The sequence below is a fragment of the Dromiciops gliroides genome, chromosome 2 (assembly GCF_019393635.1).
Source record: "Dromiciops gliroides isolate mDroGli1 chromosome 2, mDroGli1.pri, whole genome shotgun sequence".
Classification (NCBI taxonomy): Eukaryota; Metazoa; Chordata; class Mammalia; order Microbiotheria; family Microbiotheriidae; genus Dromiciops; species Dromiciops gliroides.
The window spans coordinates 471,201,787-471,223,356 of record NC_057862.1 but is presented as its reverse complement, the minus strand read 5'-3'; the positions used below and the strand labels follow the sequence as shown (position 1 = coordinate 471,223,356).

At 43.3% G+C, this 21,570-nt stretch overlaps 1 protein-coding gene and 1 pseudogene across 2 annotated transcripts in view; both read right to left on the bottom strand.

Moving 5' to 3' along the window:
• Positions 1–760: 760 nt before the first annotated feature.
• MAPRE3 (microtubule associated protein RP/EB family member 3) overlaps positions 761–21,570 on the bottom strand; it is an 85,967-nt gene continuing 65,157 nt past the window's right edge. The window contains exons 2-7 of one of the 2 annotated variants that reach the window (XM_043984404.1): positions 5,560–5,687; positions 4,979–5,124; positions 3,976–4,132; positions 2,264–2,418; positions 1,925–2,077; positions 761–1,743 (exon numbers count right to left, since the gene is read on the bottom strand). In XM_043984404.1, coding sequence (XP_043840339.1) covers positions 1,675–1,743; positions 1,925–2,077; positions 2,264–2,418; positions 3,976–4,132; positions 4,979–5,124; positions 5,560–5,680 — 801 coding nt within the window. In that variant the 5' untranslated portion in view covers positions 5,681–5,687 and the 3' untranslated portion in view covers positions 761–1,674. Of the gene's footprint in view, positions 1,744–1,924; positions 2,078–2,263; positions 2,419–3,930; positions 4,133–4,978; positions 5,125–5,559; positions 5,688–21,570 lie in introns of both variants that reach the window. The other variant, XM_043984405.1, reaches the window with a different exon arrangement.
• On the bottom strand, positions 11,862–12,889 carry LOC122741202 (annotated as a pseudogene).

Here is a 21,570-nt window from a genome sequence, read left to right as displayed (position 1 = left end):
GCAAGTCTTTTCATGTTTTTCTAAGATCTATGATCGAGCTCATCATTGCTTATAGCACAGTGGTATTCCATCATACTCATATACCTCAACTTGTTCAGTCATTTCCCAATTGGTGGGCATCCCCGTAATTTCCAGTTCTTTGCCATCACAAAGAGAGCTGCTATAAATACTTTAGAACATATAGGTTCTTTTTCCTTTCCCCTAATTATCTCGGGAAACACCTAATAGTGGTATTGCTGGGTAAAGAGTTTTTAATAACTCTTTGGGCATAATTCCAGATTGCTCTCCAAAATGTTTAGATGATAACTCAATAATAATGCCTAGGCCATCTGGTTTGCTCTTGCTTTTATTTTGTGACTGGATTTTGATTCTTTTCAAATAGTCTCATCCCTAGTTTTGCCTAGCCTGAACCATGGCCACCTTCCTTTCATTATCCTTTCATCCATCTCAGAGGCACATCTGGGCCCCCCATCTGTGAGACACACAAACATCTCCCAGTAATAGCAGTTACCAGGATGTGGTAGAAGGTACTTCCTCACAATAACCTTGCTAGAGGTTTCCACCTGCTTTTGTTTTGTGGCTTGATTTGGGCTCTTTTTTATCCCCTCATTCTGCCCAGACATTTCTGTTAAATGGTGGTGTTAAGATCCAGATCAGAGCTGAAATTTGGAAGTCAAGGATAAACTGTAATTTCTGGGTGCTGATAGTGACAGTATTGCTTCAGGGGGGTGAAGGAAACCCAGCCCATGGCTCAGTGGAGGAAGACATGGCACCAACTTTTACCACACAAGTTTATTTTAAATAAAAGTGAACACAGATGCAGGCTGGGAGGCCCAAATGGACAAGGGAGAGGGAGGGAATGATGGGAGGGCAGACATACAGCAGGATCCAGGCAGAGTCCGTGTGGTATGAACTAAGCTGCAGGAATGGGAGGCTGGGGGTGGGGGAAGGGACACAGGGGCAGTGCCAGGCTACAGTGCCGGGAGCAGAAGATTGAGAGTGGGGCCCAGTGTCAGGTGGGAATAATTCCACCCCTTAGGTGCTCCCCTCCTCCCTAGCCCCCCAAGCCCTTGCCAGTCTGCAAACCCATCCTGTACTCCCCCATCCCCCACCCTGGACCTGCCCTTCAGCCACTGGGAAGTCAAATGACAAAATAAATAAGGATCTGTGAGCCCTAACCTGGCCCCCTGACAATGGAGAAGGGGAGCCAAGCCAGGCTCGATGCCCCGGAGCCCCTGGCCTTTATAGCCCTGGGAAAAGAACAGGTAAAGTGCAAGGAAAATCCAGTAAGTAAAAATATACCAATGAATTTGTCTGTCAAATATACAGCTGTGGGCTGTTGGGGGAAGCAGGGAAGGTGGAGTGGATGGGCAGGTAGTACCACCCTAGAAAGTGTTGACCAACACAGCAAAGAGACAACGGAAATAAATAGAGGTGAGGAGTGAGCATGGGGTCCTGCCCACTTTGGCCAGTGCCATATTATGTGCAGGGCCCCGTGCCTGCTCACCTGTCCCCCACCCACCCCTGCTCTCTGGGGCTCCCCAATGCTGCGGCACTGACACAAAGCACCTGGCCGACTGGCTATGAGGGAAGGGGGGATATAATGTGTTGGGTTGGGGGGAAGCACGGGGAAAGCCGTGCAATCAACCAGGGCTGGCATAGGCTGTGCTCTCCTCAGTACTCATCCTGGTCTTCTGGTTGATGCTCTTCAATTTCATCATCTTCAGGGGGAGCAAATCCTTCCTAAGTAGGGAGGGGTTTAGAAAAGAAAGTAGTCAGGTAGAGGTAGAGCAGGTGGTGAAAGAGACAAGGGAGGAGTGCATCTCAAGGGCTGGGTCTTTGGGGTAGGTAAGAACTACTATAGGGGTCAAAGTTGGAGTCCCTTGGGCAGGCCTTGGGGTAAAGACAGAGCAAAAGAGCTGACCTCTGTGGCATAGAGGATGCCAATGATGCCAGAGATGACGGGGCTGTTATCACTTTCGTGTTCCTGGCAGATGAGCTCAATGTCCCGAAGTTTGCTAAAGTAGAAGTCACGTTCTTTCTCCAGCCCATCCACTGTCAGTTTCAAGTCCAGTAGCTGCTCAGAGAGAGAATGACCCTCACACATCTGGAGCTCACCCCCTTCTTAGGCCATGCTTTCTTCCTCTACCATGATCCTGGGCAGCCTTCTAAGGATCATGGATGTTATGAAGGACTAAGCCTTGGGGGCAGTGGTACCCTGAGCAACACAGCATATGCTGTCCCTGCCAGTATCCATACTGACCTGCTGGTTGAGTTCAAGGATCTGGGCATCAGCCTCATGACCACCATTGCGTGTTGAGGGAGGATTCTTTCGAAGGATACAGGGTGGTGCCACGTTGCTCAGCCGGCCAGGAGTCTGCATATTTTTGGGGCCTGTGGGTGACGTCCTCTGGGGAACTGCCCAGAAAGAAGGATCAGAACAGGCCAGTTGTGCCCAGTGACTCAGCTCGACATAAGGTGGCCCCATGTAGCAGCTGCAAGGGTACGGGCGGCCCATGCAAGAGGCAGTCATTTTTCCCCTCCCCTGCCTGACTGGGGAGTCAGGCAGAGGGATCTGAGCCCCAAACTCTTAGCTATGTGTGATTTTATGACAGCCAGGGAGACCTCTTTGAGGACTTAAGGGAACAAGAGAAGGGAATGAATGGGGCAGGGAAAAGAGCTGGCCTGAGAGTGAAGGGTGGGGAGGGAGGAGAGTGGGGAGAAGAGAGGACCGAGAAGAGCCAGGTCCTCCCCTACCAACAGCTGGAGCTCAGGGAGGAGCAGCCAGACCCAGGAAGTAGGGCTCTAGGTGAGCAAAGTCTTGTCCCTAGTTCTTGCCTTAACTAATTCAAAATCCATCTTGCTGCCTGGCCAGTTCCTGATCAGGAGAGTCACTGGGCTTTCCCAGCTGGGGAGACTCCCAAGTGCTCTCCTCTCTAACCCAGGGAGGTGGGACTGCCAGAAGAAACTGGGCCCATCCCTCTTCTTGTCCCTTCTTTATGGACTGCCCCCATCCTCTTCCTCTTCCCAGGACTGACTTTGTTTCCTTTCCTACAGTGTTTTGCACATGGTAATTGCTCTCTCTGCATAAGAGCTGAGTTCCCTTCTGCTGTGTGCCACCGTTAGACTGGTCTTGTCAAAGTGAGGTGCCCACAGTCTTTCCCCACTATTCTATCCTGACCAGCCTGTGCCTATAGCTTCCTTTCTATTGCTGCTCCCCAGGTGGATTTGGCTGCTGCTGCTGTGCAAAGCAAGCGGGTGGGGGGGAGGGGAGGCAGCGCAAGCAGAAGAGATGACTCTGCTATGACGGAGTCAGATGTGGACTCCATCTGATGGGAGTCCCTGCTCTTTTTCCATTCCCATCTCTCTCAGTTCTCCTGTTTCTCTTCCTTCTCCACTAGTAGCTCATTCAATTTCTCATTTCTAGCTGCTGCTCTGATTAAGTATTCAGGGCTATGGGCTTTGGGGATGAGTGAAGATAGAATGTATCCAAGGGCCTGGACCCCAAAGGACAGGGAAAGGGAGAGAACCCACAGCCATGCAGGTTGGTTGGACTGGCCTTTGTAACAATGGTGCCATGAGCCACCTGGTGCAAAAGAAGCCAGGATTTCTAGCTCAGCTGGCTGGGTAGACTTGGGCAGAGGACCAGCTGTCACCTCTACCCTCTTGGGTCCACGGATCAAGCTCAGGCAGTAGGAAGAAATGCCTCATGTTTCCTACCTTGAGCTGCCTGCCACCTTCCAGGTGAGCAGCTAGTTTCCCAACACCCACCCCTTTCTGCCCCTTCATCACCACCCTACTGTTGGATCTCTCCCACAACATCTGAACTCCGTGATAACAGTCTCCTCCAGGCTGGTGGGCATGGGGCCGGCTCCACAGGCACTCTAGGCTTGGCCCCCCATGTTCCCTCCCCCAGCTGGGGCACGTTACCTGCAGTGCCAATGGGTTTCTTGGGTTTGTTGAAGATCTGATCACCTGGGTTAGGAGGTGGCGCCACATCCTGGCCCTGTCGTGCCAGTAGGGGGTTGTAATCCTTTCCGTCATAGTTCGCGTCAAAGAATTTCTTAAACCACTGAATAAACTCAAAATTATCTTGAAATTTTCCTTTCACTAATTTCTCTACAGGAATTATCTGAAACAGACCAAATAAGCAGAGAGTGCTCACCGTGTGTCACTCCAGGCCTCTTCCTCTCAGAGACAATGCCTTTGCATCAGGACCGCCTCCCAGGGACCAACATGCAACACTTCCGTTATCTGTTTTTTTCCCTCCACTCTGCCCAAGCCTCTACTCCAGTCCCCATCCCATTGACCTCCTGCCCTTCCAGTACCACAGCAGTTTAGATGGGCTGAAAGATGCAGGGCTGAGGTAAAGAGGTGTGTGTGTGTGTGTGTGTGTGTGTGTGTGTGTGTGTGTGTGTGTGAGTGAGAGAGAGAGAGAGAGAGAGAGAGAGAGAGAGAGAGAGAGAGAGAGAGAGAAGTCCTTTCTCCACAGACTGGAGAGAGTTATCCCTGATTCACCCCGCAAAAATCTCATGTGGCCCCGCCTCAGTAATGGGGGCAGAAGGTCAGGCTGAAGAAAGATCAACACACTAGGGGAACAAAGGTGTTAGGGTTAGGATGAGGATCTGAGTTTCCTTGGGCTACCAAGGAATGAACCAGACTATAGTATGAGAGTCTGAGTTGCAAGGACATGCTGAGCTCAGGTAGGAGGAAGGAGTTTGTAGGTAGGGGTGCAGTGGGCTGGGGCGTTTGAGCATCTCAAGACAGTATGTAAAAGAGCCTCCAAGGCCAGATTCTCTTCCCTTAGAGCCGGGTTGGGAAGGAAGGGAGGGAGGGAGGGAGGGAGAGGGGAGGGCCAGAGCAGGTTGCAGAAGGACCCAAATGGCTCCCTCAGCCCCTGCTGTGGTGGTGGCTGTTGGACCGTCTTCTTCCCCAGGGCCAGCCAGCTCCTCAGGGTCTCCTGAGCCCAGGCACCTACTTTGTCAACACCCATCTTCTTGAAGGCAGCTTGCAGCACCTTGAAGTTGTGGATATATTCATGCTCTAGCTTGGCCTGGAACTTCACCTTCCTCAAGTGCACACATCCAGGGAAGAGCATATCCATGAACTGGCAGTAAGCAGCCCCTGTGGATTGACATTCTTTGCCTGAGCTCCTGTCCTTCCCCCACTCTTTCCTCCTCTAGACCCCCCCAGATCCATGCCTTTTGAGCCCAAGGTTTGGGGGCCAAGTTGGTGCTGACAGAGACTGTTGGTACCATTTTCATCCGCCTCTCTGTTCTTCCTACTCTTCTGGATCTTCCCTTTGCTCCCCTTCTCTCCTTTCCTCCTGCATCTTCCCTGTCCCTTCTCTATCTTCCCTCAATTAAGCCCCCTGTTTACTCATTGAAGATCTATGAACAAATCTGGTGAATTAATTCAGGCTTCTGTGGCTTCATTCCACCCCTACCATAACTCCATACCCCTTTTTTCTCCAATTCTCAAGTTATTTTATACTCAGGATTCCTGCTCCCTCCTTCCTCTCTACATCTAGCTCAGATTCCTGCACTGCCATTATCTTACCTGAACATAGCTGTTCTATCTTGGTGTAGTTGAGATGCAGAGAGTCATTGACCCAAGCAAGCATGTCATGGCGACTCAGGTTCTCACTGGTCACAGATGTGGAATACACATTGACGGCCATACCCCAGCTATAAGGAGACAGAGAGGAGACTAGGTCAGTGTCTAGAGAATTCCACCGGACCTTGTTTATGCCTTAGCCAAAGAAAAGAGTTGTATTAATCTCCTGAGAAATTGAAAGGAAAAAGGTGGTTTTGACCCTAGGCAGCATCTGCAAAATATTCTGGGGAGACAAGCTGGGTAAATGAATTCATCAAGGATTTGTTAAGTGCCTACCATGTGCCTGGTACTGTGCTATATGCAATCTGATACTCAAGAGAAACCCCTGCCTTCAAGTAGTTTGCAGCCTCATCCTTGAGAAAAACAACATGATACAGAACAAAGTGCCCAATAAGTATCAAAGCCAGTGCTAAGAAGGGGAGAGATTGATGGGAAGGCTTCACGGAGGTGGGATTACCTTTGGAAGGATGGAAAATCTGACTATCTTCCCTTGTCCCCAGAGGTCTGTAATACTGAAATACCTAGAACTGCTTGAGATAACAATATGGCAAAAGCCATTATGGTAAATGGTCAGACCACCAATGGCTGAGATATCACAGAATGTGTATGGGTTTATGCAATGTGGTAAACAACAGAGCTGAAGATATTTCTAATCTAGATCCCTCAGGGCAAGGTTATTCTAGTGGTTGCTCTATTGCTATATATAAGGAATGACTAAGTGCCATTGTGCTAGGAGCTAGGATTACAAAAACAAAAAAATGAAACAATTTCTGCTCTTAAGGAGCTTGCTTGCATTCTGTTGGGGGGTGACAACACGTACTTATATAACTAAATACAAGGTAGTTAGGGAGAGCAGGCATGAGCAAATGAGGGGTTCAAGACTGACTTTGTTTACAAGGTAGTCCTTCCTGGAACATCTAGAGGCTGACAGTTCCTGTGCCACCTGGAGAGTCTGGTATATGGCAAAGGAGAGGCATCGGTTCTAGACAGAAATGGATCACAGCTTATCCACTAAACAAAACTGAACTTCAAGGTCCCTCCAGCTTGAGGGTAACTTTTCAGGGGTTCTCCAAGATTGGATTAGATTAATTCAGGTCCAAATGCCCTCTTTTAGAGTCAGCTGCTCAGGAGTGGTATGGTAAGTATCCATATGAGGCCCTAGCTGTTGTTCTCACTGCAGTGGCAGATGTTGGGATGTTCAGTGGGGTGTGGTGGGGAACTGAGGGAATTTGACCTGTTTCCCTTTTACCTAATAAAAGTCACTAGTTTGTTTTTTTTCAGGACACAAGTAAAGCTCTTGATGGCAGGGTTCTCAGAGCAGCCACATATGATGAAGGGCTCAACCCCAGGTAAGCAAGGACCTTCAAGGTTGAAGCCAGATGGGAAGGCCTAAGCCTGGGATCCTAAATAATTCTATCTTGGGTGGGAATGGGGTGCCTGAACAAATACAGTTAAAAGAACTTATGCCTTTCAGGGCTCACCATCACTGTTGTATTACTGGAGTGGTGTTTCCTAGGGACATCAGCTAATGCTAGGATTACTGCCTCAGAAGCAGCCCATGGGATACTTAGGTAGTAAGGCTCTGTACTTCCTAGGGCTACAGCTTGGTCTTCTTTATTCACTGGGATTGGGAAGAAATCATCCCAGAGTTCTAGGGGTCTTTCATAGGGAGAATAATGGAGAGTCCAACTTTCCTTCATGATCTGGCCTGGCAAGGATGGGAATGCCATAATTGTCCTTCCCCCCTTTGTTCTTTCCTGGGCTCCCGGGAAACCTTTGCTCTGAAGACAACTGTGCTGTGACCAGCAGATGGAGCTCTGTTCCTTAAAACAGACTTTCTGTTGCCACACCTGTTATATGAATGTCCTAATTTTGATACAGTTCCAAGAGTTTGGGGGGAGGGGTGGGTTTGAGAATGGTGGAAGTTCAGCATGTTGGATGTGGGTAGGCATTTTTGATCCCCAAAACTCCAATGATCAATTGTTTCTCAGGTAACCCCAAAATGTTTGGTTCCAGGATTTGAGCCTCAAGGGCTCTTACTGAACATATTCTTACTTTGGGTAGCTCCCTTTAGGAGCAATTTGAGGGTCTTCTGGGCTAGGGATGACTCATGATTGCATTTCCCAGGGCTTTTCTCATCTGGAATGTACTGCCTTCCCTCTCCCCCAGCCCACCTTAGTCTGGACAGACATCCTCATAGCTGTATTAAGACAAGAATAACTTGTGGTGGGAGAGATTAAGCAATGGTTAGTGCCATTACAGGGTAGCCGCCTCTGCCTCTCTGATCATTGGCAGTAGCTACCTAACCTCTGACAAACGGTGGATACTCTGGAAGCAGGCTACAGAGTTTGGAGGAATTAAATTTTCCATGGGAGTTGGCTTTTATTCATCAGCAGTAATACCAAGGGTGCCTATGGTTGTGGGTGCTGTTTTTCTATAATCATCTTATGGCATATGATGACTGTCACAAACAGATGGCCATTGTACTGTTACTATTATATAGAAAGGGAACTGGACTATAGGATAAAATGCTGTTTAATAGATCCATGGTTCCTAAGAACAGGCATAGAGTGAATAGGAGAGGGGAAAATATTTGGTCTGTAATGTTCTAGATGACCTTGTCAGGTCACTCCCTGTTCTGGGACTTTCTTTGTTTTGTTTTTTTAGTGAGGCAATTGGGGTTAAGTGACTTGCCCAGGGTCACACAGCTAGTAAGTGTCAAGTGTCTGAGGCCGGATTTGAACTCAGGAACTCCTGATTCCAGGGCCGGTGCTCTATCCACTGCGCCACCTAGCTGCCCCTTGGGGCCCTCTTTGTAAAGGTGATTCATTGATATCTATTGGTAAAGAAAAAGTTTAACCCTGAGAGAGCCTGGACAAGGAGTAGGAAGGTAGGTAAGGCAGGCCAACTGGAACTTGTGTGTATGGGTACAATGAAGGATACTTTAAAATATGTTTTTATAGCTGCACATATTTTTAATGCCAGGGAATTAATTACATGCTCTAAAGCTGGGTTTCTTAAATTTTTTCCACTTGCAATCCTTTTTCAACTGAGACATTTTTATGCAATGTCAGGTATATAGGTATATAAAATAGTATACACAGCCTTTTACTATTGCCCCCACATTCAGCTACATGACTCCATATGGGGTCTGGCCCCACAGTTTAAAAAGCTTTGCTTTACAGCAGCAGATATTTATTTTGTGATAAATCAACTCATAGATATTATAATGAATGTCCAAAAGCTTCCTGTGGACAGTAACACCCAGGAGGCACAACGTTCAAACCTTGTCTGGGGCAGCCAAACTGGGGGGCGGGGGGGGGGGGGGGCGGCGAAGAAATGGGCTGCTGGCCATTCTATTCTCTAAGTAAAGAATTGGAGAACAGGACATTCTAACAGTCTTGGTCCCTTCCTTTAAGTTCTAAGGAAGAAGGAGATTTAGATTCCTGATTCATGAAGCTCTAAGAGGATCTCACAGAAACTTTAGTCAGTCATTCTGTTGTTTAATAATCCTCAGGGTCAAGGATGCCCTACCCAAGCCCTCCAGCTACAAGTTTAATCCATTTCCTTTATTCTCTTTTCTGTAGAAAAGGAGAATAGGTGTTCTTCAACCTTCACAGAATACATCTCCATCTACTTTTTTGTTTGTTTGTTTTTGTTTTAGTGAGGCAATTGGGGTTAAGTGACTTGCCCAGGATCACACAGCTAGTAAGTGTTAAGTGTCTGAGGCCAGATTTGAACTCAGGTACTGCCGGTGCTCTATCCACTGCGCCACCTAGCTGCCCCCCACATCTCCATCTACTTGAAGACAGTTAAGATGTCCCACATTCTTCTCAAATTAACCAGAAATTCTCTATACCATACTCCCCAGCTTTCCTATGATAGTTCTATGAAGGGCACATGATTTCTGACTCTTGGCTGCCTTCATCGAACCATGATTGTCAGGCAGCATTCCTTCTTAGCATGTTAGGGTAAACAGTTATCAGACACCAGAGTGATTCCCCATCCGGAACCAATAAGCTCTCATGTGTGAAGCCAGAGCTCCATGCAGCTTTAGTTCTTATGCAGTATCATGGAGCACAAATCTAAGAGCCTGGGGGATGGTGAGCCTGATCAAGTGAAAGCCTATGGTCAGTCTCCATTTTCCCCCTCTCTGTCTCAGGACAGCTGCCAGTTTTTTTTCCACAGCTCGGCCTCTAGAGGTGGCCTACGACCTTCCTTCCCCACTTCTGAATTCCCTATACAGGTCTTGTTCTACAGATCTCGTCCTACCAGGTAGGAAGGCTGGAACCACTGCTGCTTGTTCAGAGAAGTGAGACCCCTGTACAGCACACACTCAATCTGTTGAATCTGCCAAAAAGTTTCCAGCTTCTGATGTGAGACCAGGCCCCATTGTCACTGGGCTGCTTGTCTTCCTGCTCAGACACAGTTTGGGCTGAAATAATGTTTGGAAATTTTATGTAGCCACCACCCCCAACCCCTTGGGTTACATCCAGGTTATTCTGGGGTTGCATTAGGGGAGTGTGTGTAGGTCAGGGATGGGGGAGGTTCAGAAGGGCTGGAGTAACCCTTTCAACGGGTCACAAAGCCCTAGGAAAACACAGCCAATCACCTCCCTCTCTAAGCTGAGCAGTGACCTGACCAGGGGGAGGATTGCTTTGCCAAATGGGGCAAGGAGGAACAGGCATAGTATCCTTTCATTCACATTTATTCATTCATTCACCAAACATTTTTTTGTGTTCAGTATGTAGGAGGCATTGTTAGCTGTCTTCATAGACCTTATAATCTAGGAATGTGTCTGTCATGAGGTCAGTCTGATAGCACTGTACTGGTCTTGCAGATCCAGCACAGGGAGTTAAACAACTGTTCCAGTGTGGTTCTGGCCAAGCGCCAGGAACTTCTCCAGGATTGCAGGCCCAGTCCAAGAACCCTGGAGAGCCTCTACTTCTTCCTCCCAACCTCAACACTCCTTATGTTTAAAACCTCAGTTTTAGTCACTAGAGGGACTGGGGTAGTTCTCAAGTGTGTTCTGCCAAACTCGTGGCTGGATAACTCAAGATCAGCCCAAATCACCAAGCGCTGCAGACAGTGAGAAACTGATGTTGTATAAGTCTTGGGAATGTTACTAAATTTGCTAAAACTGGATTTTAAGAGTTTATTTAGAAAAGGAGAGAGTGTGGATTGTGGTGGAAAGAGGGACAGCCTTGGCGTCAGGAAGCCTGGGCTCAAGTCTTGCCTCTCACACATACTGGATGTGTGACCATTCTTCATCATTTAACCTCAATGTCCTGGACAACTCTAGGTCTATAAGTAATAGACAAGATGCTGAGCTGCATCAGGAGAAGGAATTCTACACATCCGGAGGCCCCACCATAATGAACTCACAGGTCCAGATCTCCATCCACTCTCCCCAGCCCACTACACCTTTTCTAACAAAGCAAGACAAAAGAATCTTCTAGCAGTTCTGTGTCTGGTATCATTAAAGTTCAGGGCTAGCAAAAAAGGTACCTCCTGAAATAGTACCACAACTATCCTACTTCTCCACTGGGTGCAGTTTCAAGCCTTTGCTGGGAGGCTAGGAAAAAAGTTGTAATAAAGTAATAACTTAGATGTTATAATAACTTAATATAACTTGGATGTAATAGAATAATAACTACATTACAAAACAATTCATATGCATTATTTCATATAACCCAAACAACAACAATTTGATAATAAGATTAAGAGCATTTATATAATGATTTCAGGTTTGCAAAGTGCTTTACATATATTATCTCATTTGGTCCATATAATAACCTTGTGAAGTAAGTGCTATTATTACTTCCTACTTTACAGATGAGGAAACTGAGTCTAAAAGCGGTTAAGTGACTTGTCCAGGGTCACATAGCCATTACAGGTCTGAGGCAGGATTAAGCAGCCTTCCTGACCCAAAGTCCAGTATTCTAGCTACCTAGATTGGTAGTGCAAAAATTTTTATCTTTTTCTCAATCCCCTTCCTTTATTTTTAAAAATGTTCTGTGCATTTATTGTTTTACATCAGAATGCCAGACACAGATCATCATAACTGCCAAATATTCAATGTGAAAAATAGTATATATACATATATATATATATATATATATATATATAGTTTAAGTATAAGTGAGAGAGATAACTTAAAATACTTAAATACAAACTTATGGCCCTATAAAAATAGCATTTAAACTAGATGATCTAAGTTGATCTACCTCTTTACACTCACAGTAATTGTTCTTTTCCCCAACTAACTGAATCATCAGTTTCATCATGTGCATAATGGATCACACACAATAAACAAGTCCTCTACAAACATGAACTGGCCTGGAAAACAAAACTGGAATTTACTGAAGGTCAGTGGTCTAGAATGCTAAGTACAGTTAAGTATTCTGCACGATCTATATTCACTGTTTCTATTTTTAGTTACATAACTTTCTTCAATTCATCATATAGGACAAGCATGAAGGCTCCATTGATTCCTCTAAGAACATTAGACCAGGAACCCTTGAAGAAAGCTTTGAAACCCTCATCTTTGGCAATCTTCCTCCTATAGTCAATTGTCCCAGTGTACATATCACCTCCTTTGTACACAGACTGCATCATCATTCACTGCCTTGCTACATCTGGGATGAGTATCACACCTGCTAAAGCAGTGGCTGTTTGTCCAGTCATCAAACTGATCACAACATAAGTATTCTTAAGATCTGGGAGGATACCTTTTGCTGTATCATAGATTCCAAAGGAGGCTTCTCTGTGGATAATATTACCCTGCACTGAAGCCTTGACACAGACCATGAATTCCATCAGACAAGGCTTTTTTTCTCAAGCTTTTGAATTCTTTCTCGGTGCCTTATTTCCCAATATCTGCTGCTAAGCAGATTACAATGAGTAGACAAAGCAGAGTGTAGTGGCACCACTAGAGGCAAGATTACCAGCAAGATATCCTTACAAACTGTGTGTGCTTGTCCACTCCTCCCCAAAACAGCTGTTGATGCTTATCCTTAAAGACAAAGTGAAGGGCCTAGTTGAGGAAATATCTGCTCTATTACCCTGCCAGAAGGAAAACACCCCTTGTGCCCTTGGAGTTGGGACTATACAATTCCTTATGCCTTAATATGATTATCAGCAGCAATTTACTTACTTGCATGCTGAACTTGTAATAGTTTGACTCTTGCTGGGAGACACTCTGGTCTTGAGGAGCAGCACCAATGCCACCACAAGCTAAGAAGTCCTTAGTGAACGAGATGGCCTATTCCATTAAGGTTTCAGAGTTGGAGGCAGAGAGCCAGTGTAAGAGAGCTGAAAGATAGGAAATGTGTTTCCTACACAGCACCTTGCTTGTATTGAGGGCCCCTTGCTTCTTCCTGTGAGGGCACTACTATCCTTCCAGTTTCTCAAGTTCGAAACCCTACAGTTATCCTTGAGTTTTCACTATCCCTCACTATTCATATATAGTGGAAGGGCCACGACTATAAACAAGATTTCTTGACCTTGTATGCAGAGTTCTTTAGACTTGCATCATGTTACCTATATAAATACCCATGCTGTTGAATGACTGGGAGAGAATAGTTTAAATCATGGAGCTCAGAGGCACATGCCAGGTGATTAAGAGTTATTCTCTCCTGGATTAATAGGAAAACCTAGGTTACAAGGTGTATAGTGAGAAATACAGGTGCAGGCCTCTTTCTAATTATGGGATAATTATGGGGTAGAAAGACCAATGGGCATGGAATCAGGAAGGCCTGGATTCAGAGATATTGATTCTGGCACCTATTTGTTGTGTGACTTTGTTTTGTTTTTGTTTTTGTTTTGTTTTGTTTTGTTTTTGGTGAGGCAATTGGGGTTAAGTGACTTGCCCAGGGTCACACAGCTAGTAAGTGTCAAGGGTCTGAGGCCGGATTTGAACTCAGGTCTTCCTGAATCCAGGGCCGGTGCTCTATCCACTGAGCCACCTAGCTGCCCCTGTTGTGTGACTTTGGTCAAATCATGCCACCTCTCTGATCTCCAGTGTCCATACCTGTAAAATAGCAGCCACTACTATTTCACTATCTACTTTGACAGAAGTATTATGAGAAAAGTACTTCGTATACTTTAAACTACTATATGTATGAGCATTTTTAGTAGTAGCTATTCTCATGGAAAGAGGAATGAATGAGAAACTTAGAGCTGGATTTATCATCCCAGGATGGATTTGTTGGTTTTGAATTGGTATGGAAAGGGAAATCCAGAGCTGGAAAGAGAGAAGTGACTGGACATACCTAAACAGGGGTGCTACAAGTTGTATAGAGCTTGAGATTTCAACCTCAGTACTCTTCTGAAGGAAGGAGAGATTAAAATATTTCCCTCTGGTTCAAGTAGACAAGAGAATGAAGGACAGACACCATGGTGGCAGATTTGCTCACACATCGCAGGATTTTAGCACAATATTTCATTAAGTGGAAATTGCTGACGAACTAGGAAGAACATCTGGGTCAGACTTGCTCCCAGCAGGGGATAGAAGGTACAGTTTCCTGGTCCCCTTGTTGGCTCTTGGGCATAAAGAATAGCCTAGCCAATTTATGGGACCAAGGTCCCATTTTGATCTGTAAGGTCACTAGGCAGAATCTAGGGGCTGACATATAGCACAGGTTCTACCTGTATGAAAGAGACCAAGCAAGTTCTCTCCCTCAACTACTGGCTGACCTGACCTGGGGATGACTTTCTGTTAAGACTTTGGATAATGTACCTGTACTTTTTGAGGGAACAAACAGGTCAAATTGTCATCTACAATTCCCTCCATTACAATTTTCTCCCCCATATTTCTAGGCCTCCAATTGTCCTCTCAATCCAAATTTGGCTTTCCAACCTTTCTCTGTAAAGCCATCTAGCTGCCCTCGATAATCTTCTTAAACCATAGCCCCCACAACCGAATATAGTACTCCAGATGTGGTCTGACTAGAGCAAAGTATTTGAGGGGGCTTACTGCCTTCTTATTCCTGGAAGCTGTGCCTTTGTTAACGTAGCCTCCTAAGACTTCATGAGCTCCTCTGGCTGCCACATTACTACTGACTCGCACTGAAGCTCCCAGTCACAAAAGTTTAAAGCCCCAGATCTTTTTCAGATAGATTGCTGTCTTCTTCTACCTTTAAGTTTTGAAATTAATTTTTTAAAACTTAAGTGTAAGACCACATATATCCTTGTTCAATACTGAAGAGGCCACATAGTGCAGTGGATAGTTGGACTTGGAATCAGGAAGACCTGGGGCCTAATCCTGCCTCAGATAACTACTAGCTGTGTAATGCTGGGCTAGTCCCTTAACCCCTCTGTGCCAAGTCCCTTCTAACAACTAAATTTAAAGACTCCATGGATTTCATCTTTGTTTCAGCCCAAAGTTCTAAGACTCTGCCAAGATCTTCTTGGGTCCTATCTCACAGTAAAGTACCTATCCTTCCTAGATTTGTGTCAACTGCAAATTTGATTAAGCATGCCATTTATCCAAGTATAACCTGAAGTGCTGCTTAGTGAGTACTCATATAGGTAGAGAGAATACTGACACTAGGTAGCTGGCATGGTGCCAGATTTTCTTGGCGACTCAATCCAGAAACAAGGATGTTAAGGACCAAGCCCAGGTCCCTGGGACAATTATTCACTGAGTCTAGCCATTGACTCATTCTGAATCCACGTAACTGTATTATTATGTAGCCCACATAACTTTATCCATAAGAACTGTATGATACAGTTTGTTAAGATCTAGGTAAATTATATCTACAGCATTTTCATGATATTAGTTTAGTAACCTTGTTAAAAAAGGAAATAAGGTAAGTCTGGCATGACCTATTCTTGATTAAGTCAGGTGGCTATTTGTAATCATGACTTCCTTTTCTAAGTATTTCCTATCCATATCTTAAATTGAAATTCACAGTTTTTCAAGAAGCAACAGAACATTAAGTATGAGAGATTCAACTGTCAGAAATATGATAAAAATAAAAAAATAAAAAAAGCTTATAAACTAGCAATGTTGAAGAACTATGATTTTTATCTATAGATATACTTATAAATATATCTATGAATAACAATGGCAAAAACAAGGAACATGCATTTTTTGGAACTTAAGAACTATTTGCTTTCATAAATTATTAAGTTAATTTTGAAAAGTAATTTAAGTTTTTCCTTACTAGAGAACTCTTAGTTTATTTAAAGACTTTTTTTTCTGGTAGGAAATACACATTCCTTTAGCCAAACTAAGGTTTGTTTACTTTAAAAAATAAATTTATTTACACAAGCATTGATAATCTATCCTTCCCACTGTTTCCCCTTTTCCCAAATGAAAAACAAAACTGAAAGTAAAGGTCTATAGTAAAAATGATTTACTAAATAAAATGCCTGGATTAAAAAAATTAGAGTTAACAGATGAACACAAATACAAAGTTAACACAAGTACAACATCAAGATATAGGGGCTGTTACCAAAGCAGCATTAGTAGAGGCAAATCCATGCCATGTCAGAGGTCACTTCAATGTCATGATTGAGGCATTCAAGTAGGACTTTTGTGGAACTTTTTAAAAAAAAAGTTAATTACTAATTATAATTTTATAGTCTTTTAAAAACAATTCTTGATTTATTTAGCATTTCAAGTCTTTTATTTCCTATTTTATTGATTTCTAATTTAAGCTCAATAATTTTTCTTTCATTTGATATGATTTTCTTTTTTATTTTAAATGCCAATATAAACCCTGAGATTCTTTATTTTCCTGTTAATACAAACAGTTGGCACTATGTTTCTTTTATGTGTGGAACCACCATCTTGAGGAGGTTTATTTACACTATGAATTTTCCAGAGTAGCTGTCATTTCCCAATAGCACATCCAATGCCATTCCAGTGGGTTGGGAAAATATATAAATTGAAATTTGAAAACTTATCTTGACTACTATTCTCCCTGCCATCAGGATCAACGAACAACCCTACTTCCTATTGTGGATTTTTTTTTATAGTGACTTTGTCTACTTCTCCACCCATAATACACCCTTTTATTTTTTTTTGCATATTCTGAATTTGATAAATACCAACAAACATAAGTATTTCCACATACAAAGGAGAATAGAAAATGTTTTTTGTACATGAAACTGCAGATTTCCACCCAGTTCGATTTGGTCTTTTTTTCTTTAAAATATACCATGCATGGGGCAGCTAGACGGCACAGTGGGTAAAGCACCAGCCCTGGATTCAGGAGTACCTACCTAAGTTCAAATCCAACCTCAGACACTTGAGACTTACTAGCTATGTGACCCTGGGCAAGTCACTTAACCCTCATTACCCTGCAAAAAACAAAAATTAAAAAATATACATACACCATGCATTCAGTATATTGGTTCTAAAACGACTGTGTTTGTTTTTCCCCTCTGAAGCTCCTTCTGTTTTCTCCTTTGTCTTTTAAAAAATGCTTCATTGTTATTGTGGATGGAATGCTGCTCCTGGAGTTATGAAGAAATGAGTTCAAATCCTATCCTTAGACACTTACCAGCTGTGTGACATCTAGCCAAGTCATTTAACCATTCTCTGCCTTTGTTTCCTCATTTGTAAAATGAGAGTAATAATAGCATTTACCTCACAGATTTGATATAAGGATCAAATGAGTTAACATTTGTAAAGTGCTTTGTGAACCTAAAAGCATTATATAAATTCTATCTCATGACATCACTATCAACTATGCATCTCCATTTCTTTCCATTCTCCCTGATAATTCAAAACCAAACCAAACCTCTCTCTTACAATCAGTAAGTACAGTCAAACAACAAGAAGAAATCCATATATTGGCCTTTTGTGGAAATGCCTCATTCTGTACTTCTAGTCCAGGGGTTCTTTTCTGTGTCATGGACCCCTGGCAGTTTGGGGACGTCTATGGACCTCTTCTCAGAATCATGCTTTTGAATATGTAAAATAAAATACATGGGATTACAAAGGAAACAATTATATTGAAATAATTATAGAATTTTAAAAAATCCACCAAGTTCAAAGACCCCAGGGTAAGAAACCTCCCTGCTTTCAACTCCATCAAGTATGCCCTGTTGGATGAACTTTTGGCTTTTGCCCTCAGTTTTTTTGGTGCTCACTCCTTACCAGTATGGTAATGTGGAAAAAGAATTGACACTAAAAGTCAGAGGACCCTGGTTCAAATTCTACCTCTCATGTTTACTACCGGGGTAGTAAACCAGGTTCTCAGCTTCCTTACCTGCAAAATGAGAGGTTGTACCAGATGGTCTCTGAATTTCTTCCTAGCTCCAGATACATAATCCTATGTGCTACATTTCCCCTAAATGATAACTACTTGGAAGAGCTGAAGCCAATTCAGTTTGGTTTGCAATGTACCCTTATTAGTGGACAAAGTGATACACAATCCGGGATGGTTACTGTTTCGCCTTTAGGAAACCTTTGAGCACATATGGCTATTTTTCCCTAATCTCAACACCAAAGACATTCTTGGAAACGGGGACAGGGCAGCAAGCCTTTTCCCTATCACTCCAATGGTATATCCTATCGCCTACCAGCTAGGATTAGTCCCCCTTACATTCCTTATCCTACCTCCTATCCCAACTGCACTCCTGCCTCTGGGTCCCAGGTTCTTACTGGTGAGCTCACATCTTCATTTGCTTGGTTTCAGGCCCATTGCACCAATTCTCAGCCATCTTTCAGTCACGCATGCAGGTGCATATTCTCCCATATGCCTCACCCCCTTCAAACTTTCTACCTTCTATGTATTGTCTTCCCCTAATAGGATGTAAGCTCCTTGAGGGCAGGCACCATCTAACCTACTTTTTATTTGTATTCCCAAAATGTAGCATAGTGCCTGATACACAGTAAGCACTTAATAAATTATTTTTCATTCCATTTCACATATACCTTTTTTCACCATTCTTTGTTTTAAAAATCTCATCTTAACACTAAACTACACCACTGCGAATCTTTTTTTTTTTTTTTTTTTTTTTTTTTAGTGAGGCAATTGGGGTTAAGTGACTTGCCCAGGGTCACACAGCTAGTAAGTGTTAAGTGTCTGAGGCCAGATTTTAACTCAGGTACTCCTGACTCCAGGGCCGGTGCTCTATCCACTGCGCCACTCCACTGCAAATCTTCACCCACCATTATTAGTTGTAGATAGGCAGGAAGATTAAAACATTCAAAATATCCTAGACTCAAAGAGGAGACAGGACTGCCATTAGTACCTAATGGAGTAGTAGGGTATAAGCTTCAGGAATGGACAATATGTTGTCATGCCACCAAGCATACCACCTCTGGGGAAGCATTTTAAAGGGGAGGGATGATGTCTATGTCCACAGTCTATGACTACAGCAATATATTGGGAGGGGGAAGACACAGAACAGGAAGACTTATCAAATAATCATCTTGCTGATACTCTTCTTGATCTTGTGCAGACTGCTCTCTTGAAATCTCCATTCTGGTCTTCAGCTTCCCGTTTTTGCCTCAATTCGTTGAAATGGGGCTTCTGGAGGACTCTCACTTATTGGCCACTGGTTTACATGCCCACTTGGCTTCTACTTTTGACTATGGCTCCTTTCCCTCAGCTTTGGGCACTTGTCAGACCCTTTCTCTACCTACCCATTCAGGGAATACGACAGCAGTTTATCCAAATATTCTCATTTTATAAATGATAATGTAATAATTGCATCAAGGACAGAAACACTATAAAGCCACCTCAGTGAAATCCATAGTAATATGAAAAAGACATGGTTAACTATATACACAGCAAAAAAGTAGATGAGAACTACATATTTCCCAAATTATGATATGCCACTTGATGGACAGTCCATCAAATTAGTCTTTTAATGTGTGTCTTGAACAAATATGATAGATGGATAATAAGCTAGATCTAAAATTGAATAGTCAGAGGAGACTATTAGATTTACAATGCATTTGGAAAATTGTGCAATAATTTCAGTGCTGCTATAAAAAACCCACACATTTAACACCAATATCCTCCCAGTGATGCTGCATGATTGCACATCATGAAATACCAGGATTTCAGGAGAATTAGTCACAATCCAAAGGACAATGAAAAGAGCATGGTGGGTATAGGGAAGCCAATGATTACTTGTATATGAGCACGTATGTATAAAATATATTATTGAGGGCATATATAACTAGCATTTATTCATAATAAAGGACAACAGAAATACATCCAGATACTAAAAGAACAAGAGAAATGCCTTTAGCATGTTGGGGAGATCTTTTATGGAAGATTTATGGGGAAACAGACAAGAATCTCACAAGATGAGAAAGCATGGTGGGCTGGCCATTTACTTTGATGGAAGGAGTATCAAAATACAGTGGAATCCCAGATTCATCTAGGGAAGGTTATGTATAAGACTGGCAGGCAGGGTGACTTGGGAGACTACAAATACTACACAGCCTTCAGATCTGTCATGGCACTTGAAATTCCCATTAGCGACTCTAATGGGGAGCATGCATGCACTAAGCATCTTTGGAATGGGGAGAGGAGAGGTGTTCAGGAGATGACCAAGACAAACTCTGTTTAAATAATAATCTAGCCCTTCCCTGGGTAGGGGAATTTTTAAAGTTAATTTTAAAAGACTATCTTTCTGAAATTTCTCAGGCAAGCATTCAGTTCAGTGTCTGAAAGGAAGCTTTAGGCAAAAAAGTTTACTTGATTGAATCTCTCTTTCTCTCCAGGCAAGTACAATGTTGCCTTGATATCAATGAAATGTGACCTGAGCATCTAAATATGTGCTAAGCTCTTGGCTTTTAGGGGGATTTAGAAATAAAACATGAACCTTGCCTTCAAGGGGATAATTGTGTAAGTGAAGGAGCCAAGACTAATAATGTAACAAAAGGGGAACAATATAAGACGACAAGGGGGCAGCTAGGTGGCTCAGTGGATAAAGAGCTGGCCCTGGATTCAGGAGGACCTGAGTTCAAATTTGACCTTAGACTCTTGGCATTTACTAGCTGTGTGAGCCTGGGCAAGTCACTTAACTCTCATTGTCCCGCAAAAAAAAAAAAAAAAACCAACAGGCTATAAGTGAGAGTTACATTATGTGGTATAGACTAAACATACTTTAAAGGAATGGAGATTGGTGAAGACTAGAAAAGTAAGAGAAGGCTTCATGGAAGAACTGGAACTTGAAAAGTGGCCTTAAGGATGGAAGGCCTTTTAATACACAAGAGGAAAGGGGAGAGCATTTTAGATAAAGGGAACCACTTGCACAAAGACACAAAGGTAGAATTAGACATTTATGGGGCAGTGAGGTGAAGGGGCATGCTGGAAAGTGGTGAGAAATAAGGTTAGGTAGGATAGGTTCAGATCATGGAAGGTCTTGAAACATAGGGAGAGGTTATTTAGATGTGATGCAGTAAGGAACAGGAAACCACTGTAGGCTTTTGTACGGAAGAGTAAAATGAAGAAAACAGTATTTAAGGAAGATTAGTTCAGCAGTACCATGCAGGATTCATTGAGATGGGGAAAGCCTAGAATATGGGAAGCCAACTGTTGTTGGAATACAGGTGTGAAGTGATGTGAATTTGGACTTGGGTGGTACCAGAGGAAATGCAAAGCAAAGGACAGATAGATGTTAGAGGAATTTTAGTTTAAAAAGACATTATTTGGTGATGGAATAGATACAGAAGATAAAGGAGACAGGCTAGACGGAATTGCAAGGTTATCACAAGAATGGTAGTACTACCAATGGTAATAGGAAAATTGGAAGGTGAGCTGTTTTAAGGTATGGGAAGGAAGGTGATAAGTTTCATTTCAGACATGGTGAATTTGAAGTGATGGTGGGACACCCAAACAGAAATATCTACTAGGTAACTGAAGATACCAGTGGGACTAGAAAGTAGATGAGAAGTTAGAATTAAAGATAAAAATTTGGAAGACATCAACATTGAGCCGCTAGTCCCAACAATGACAAGGATATATTCTACAAGGG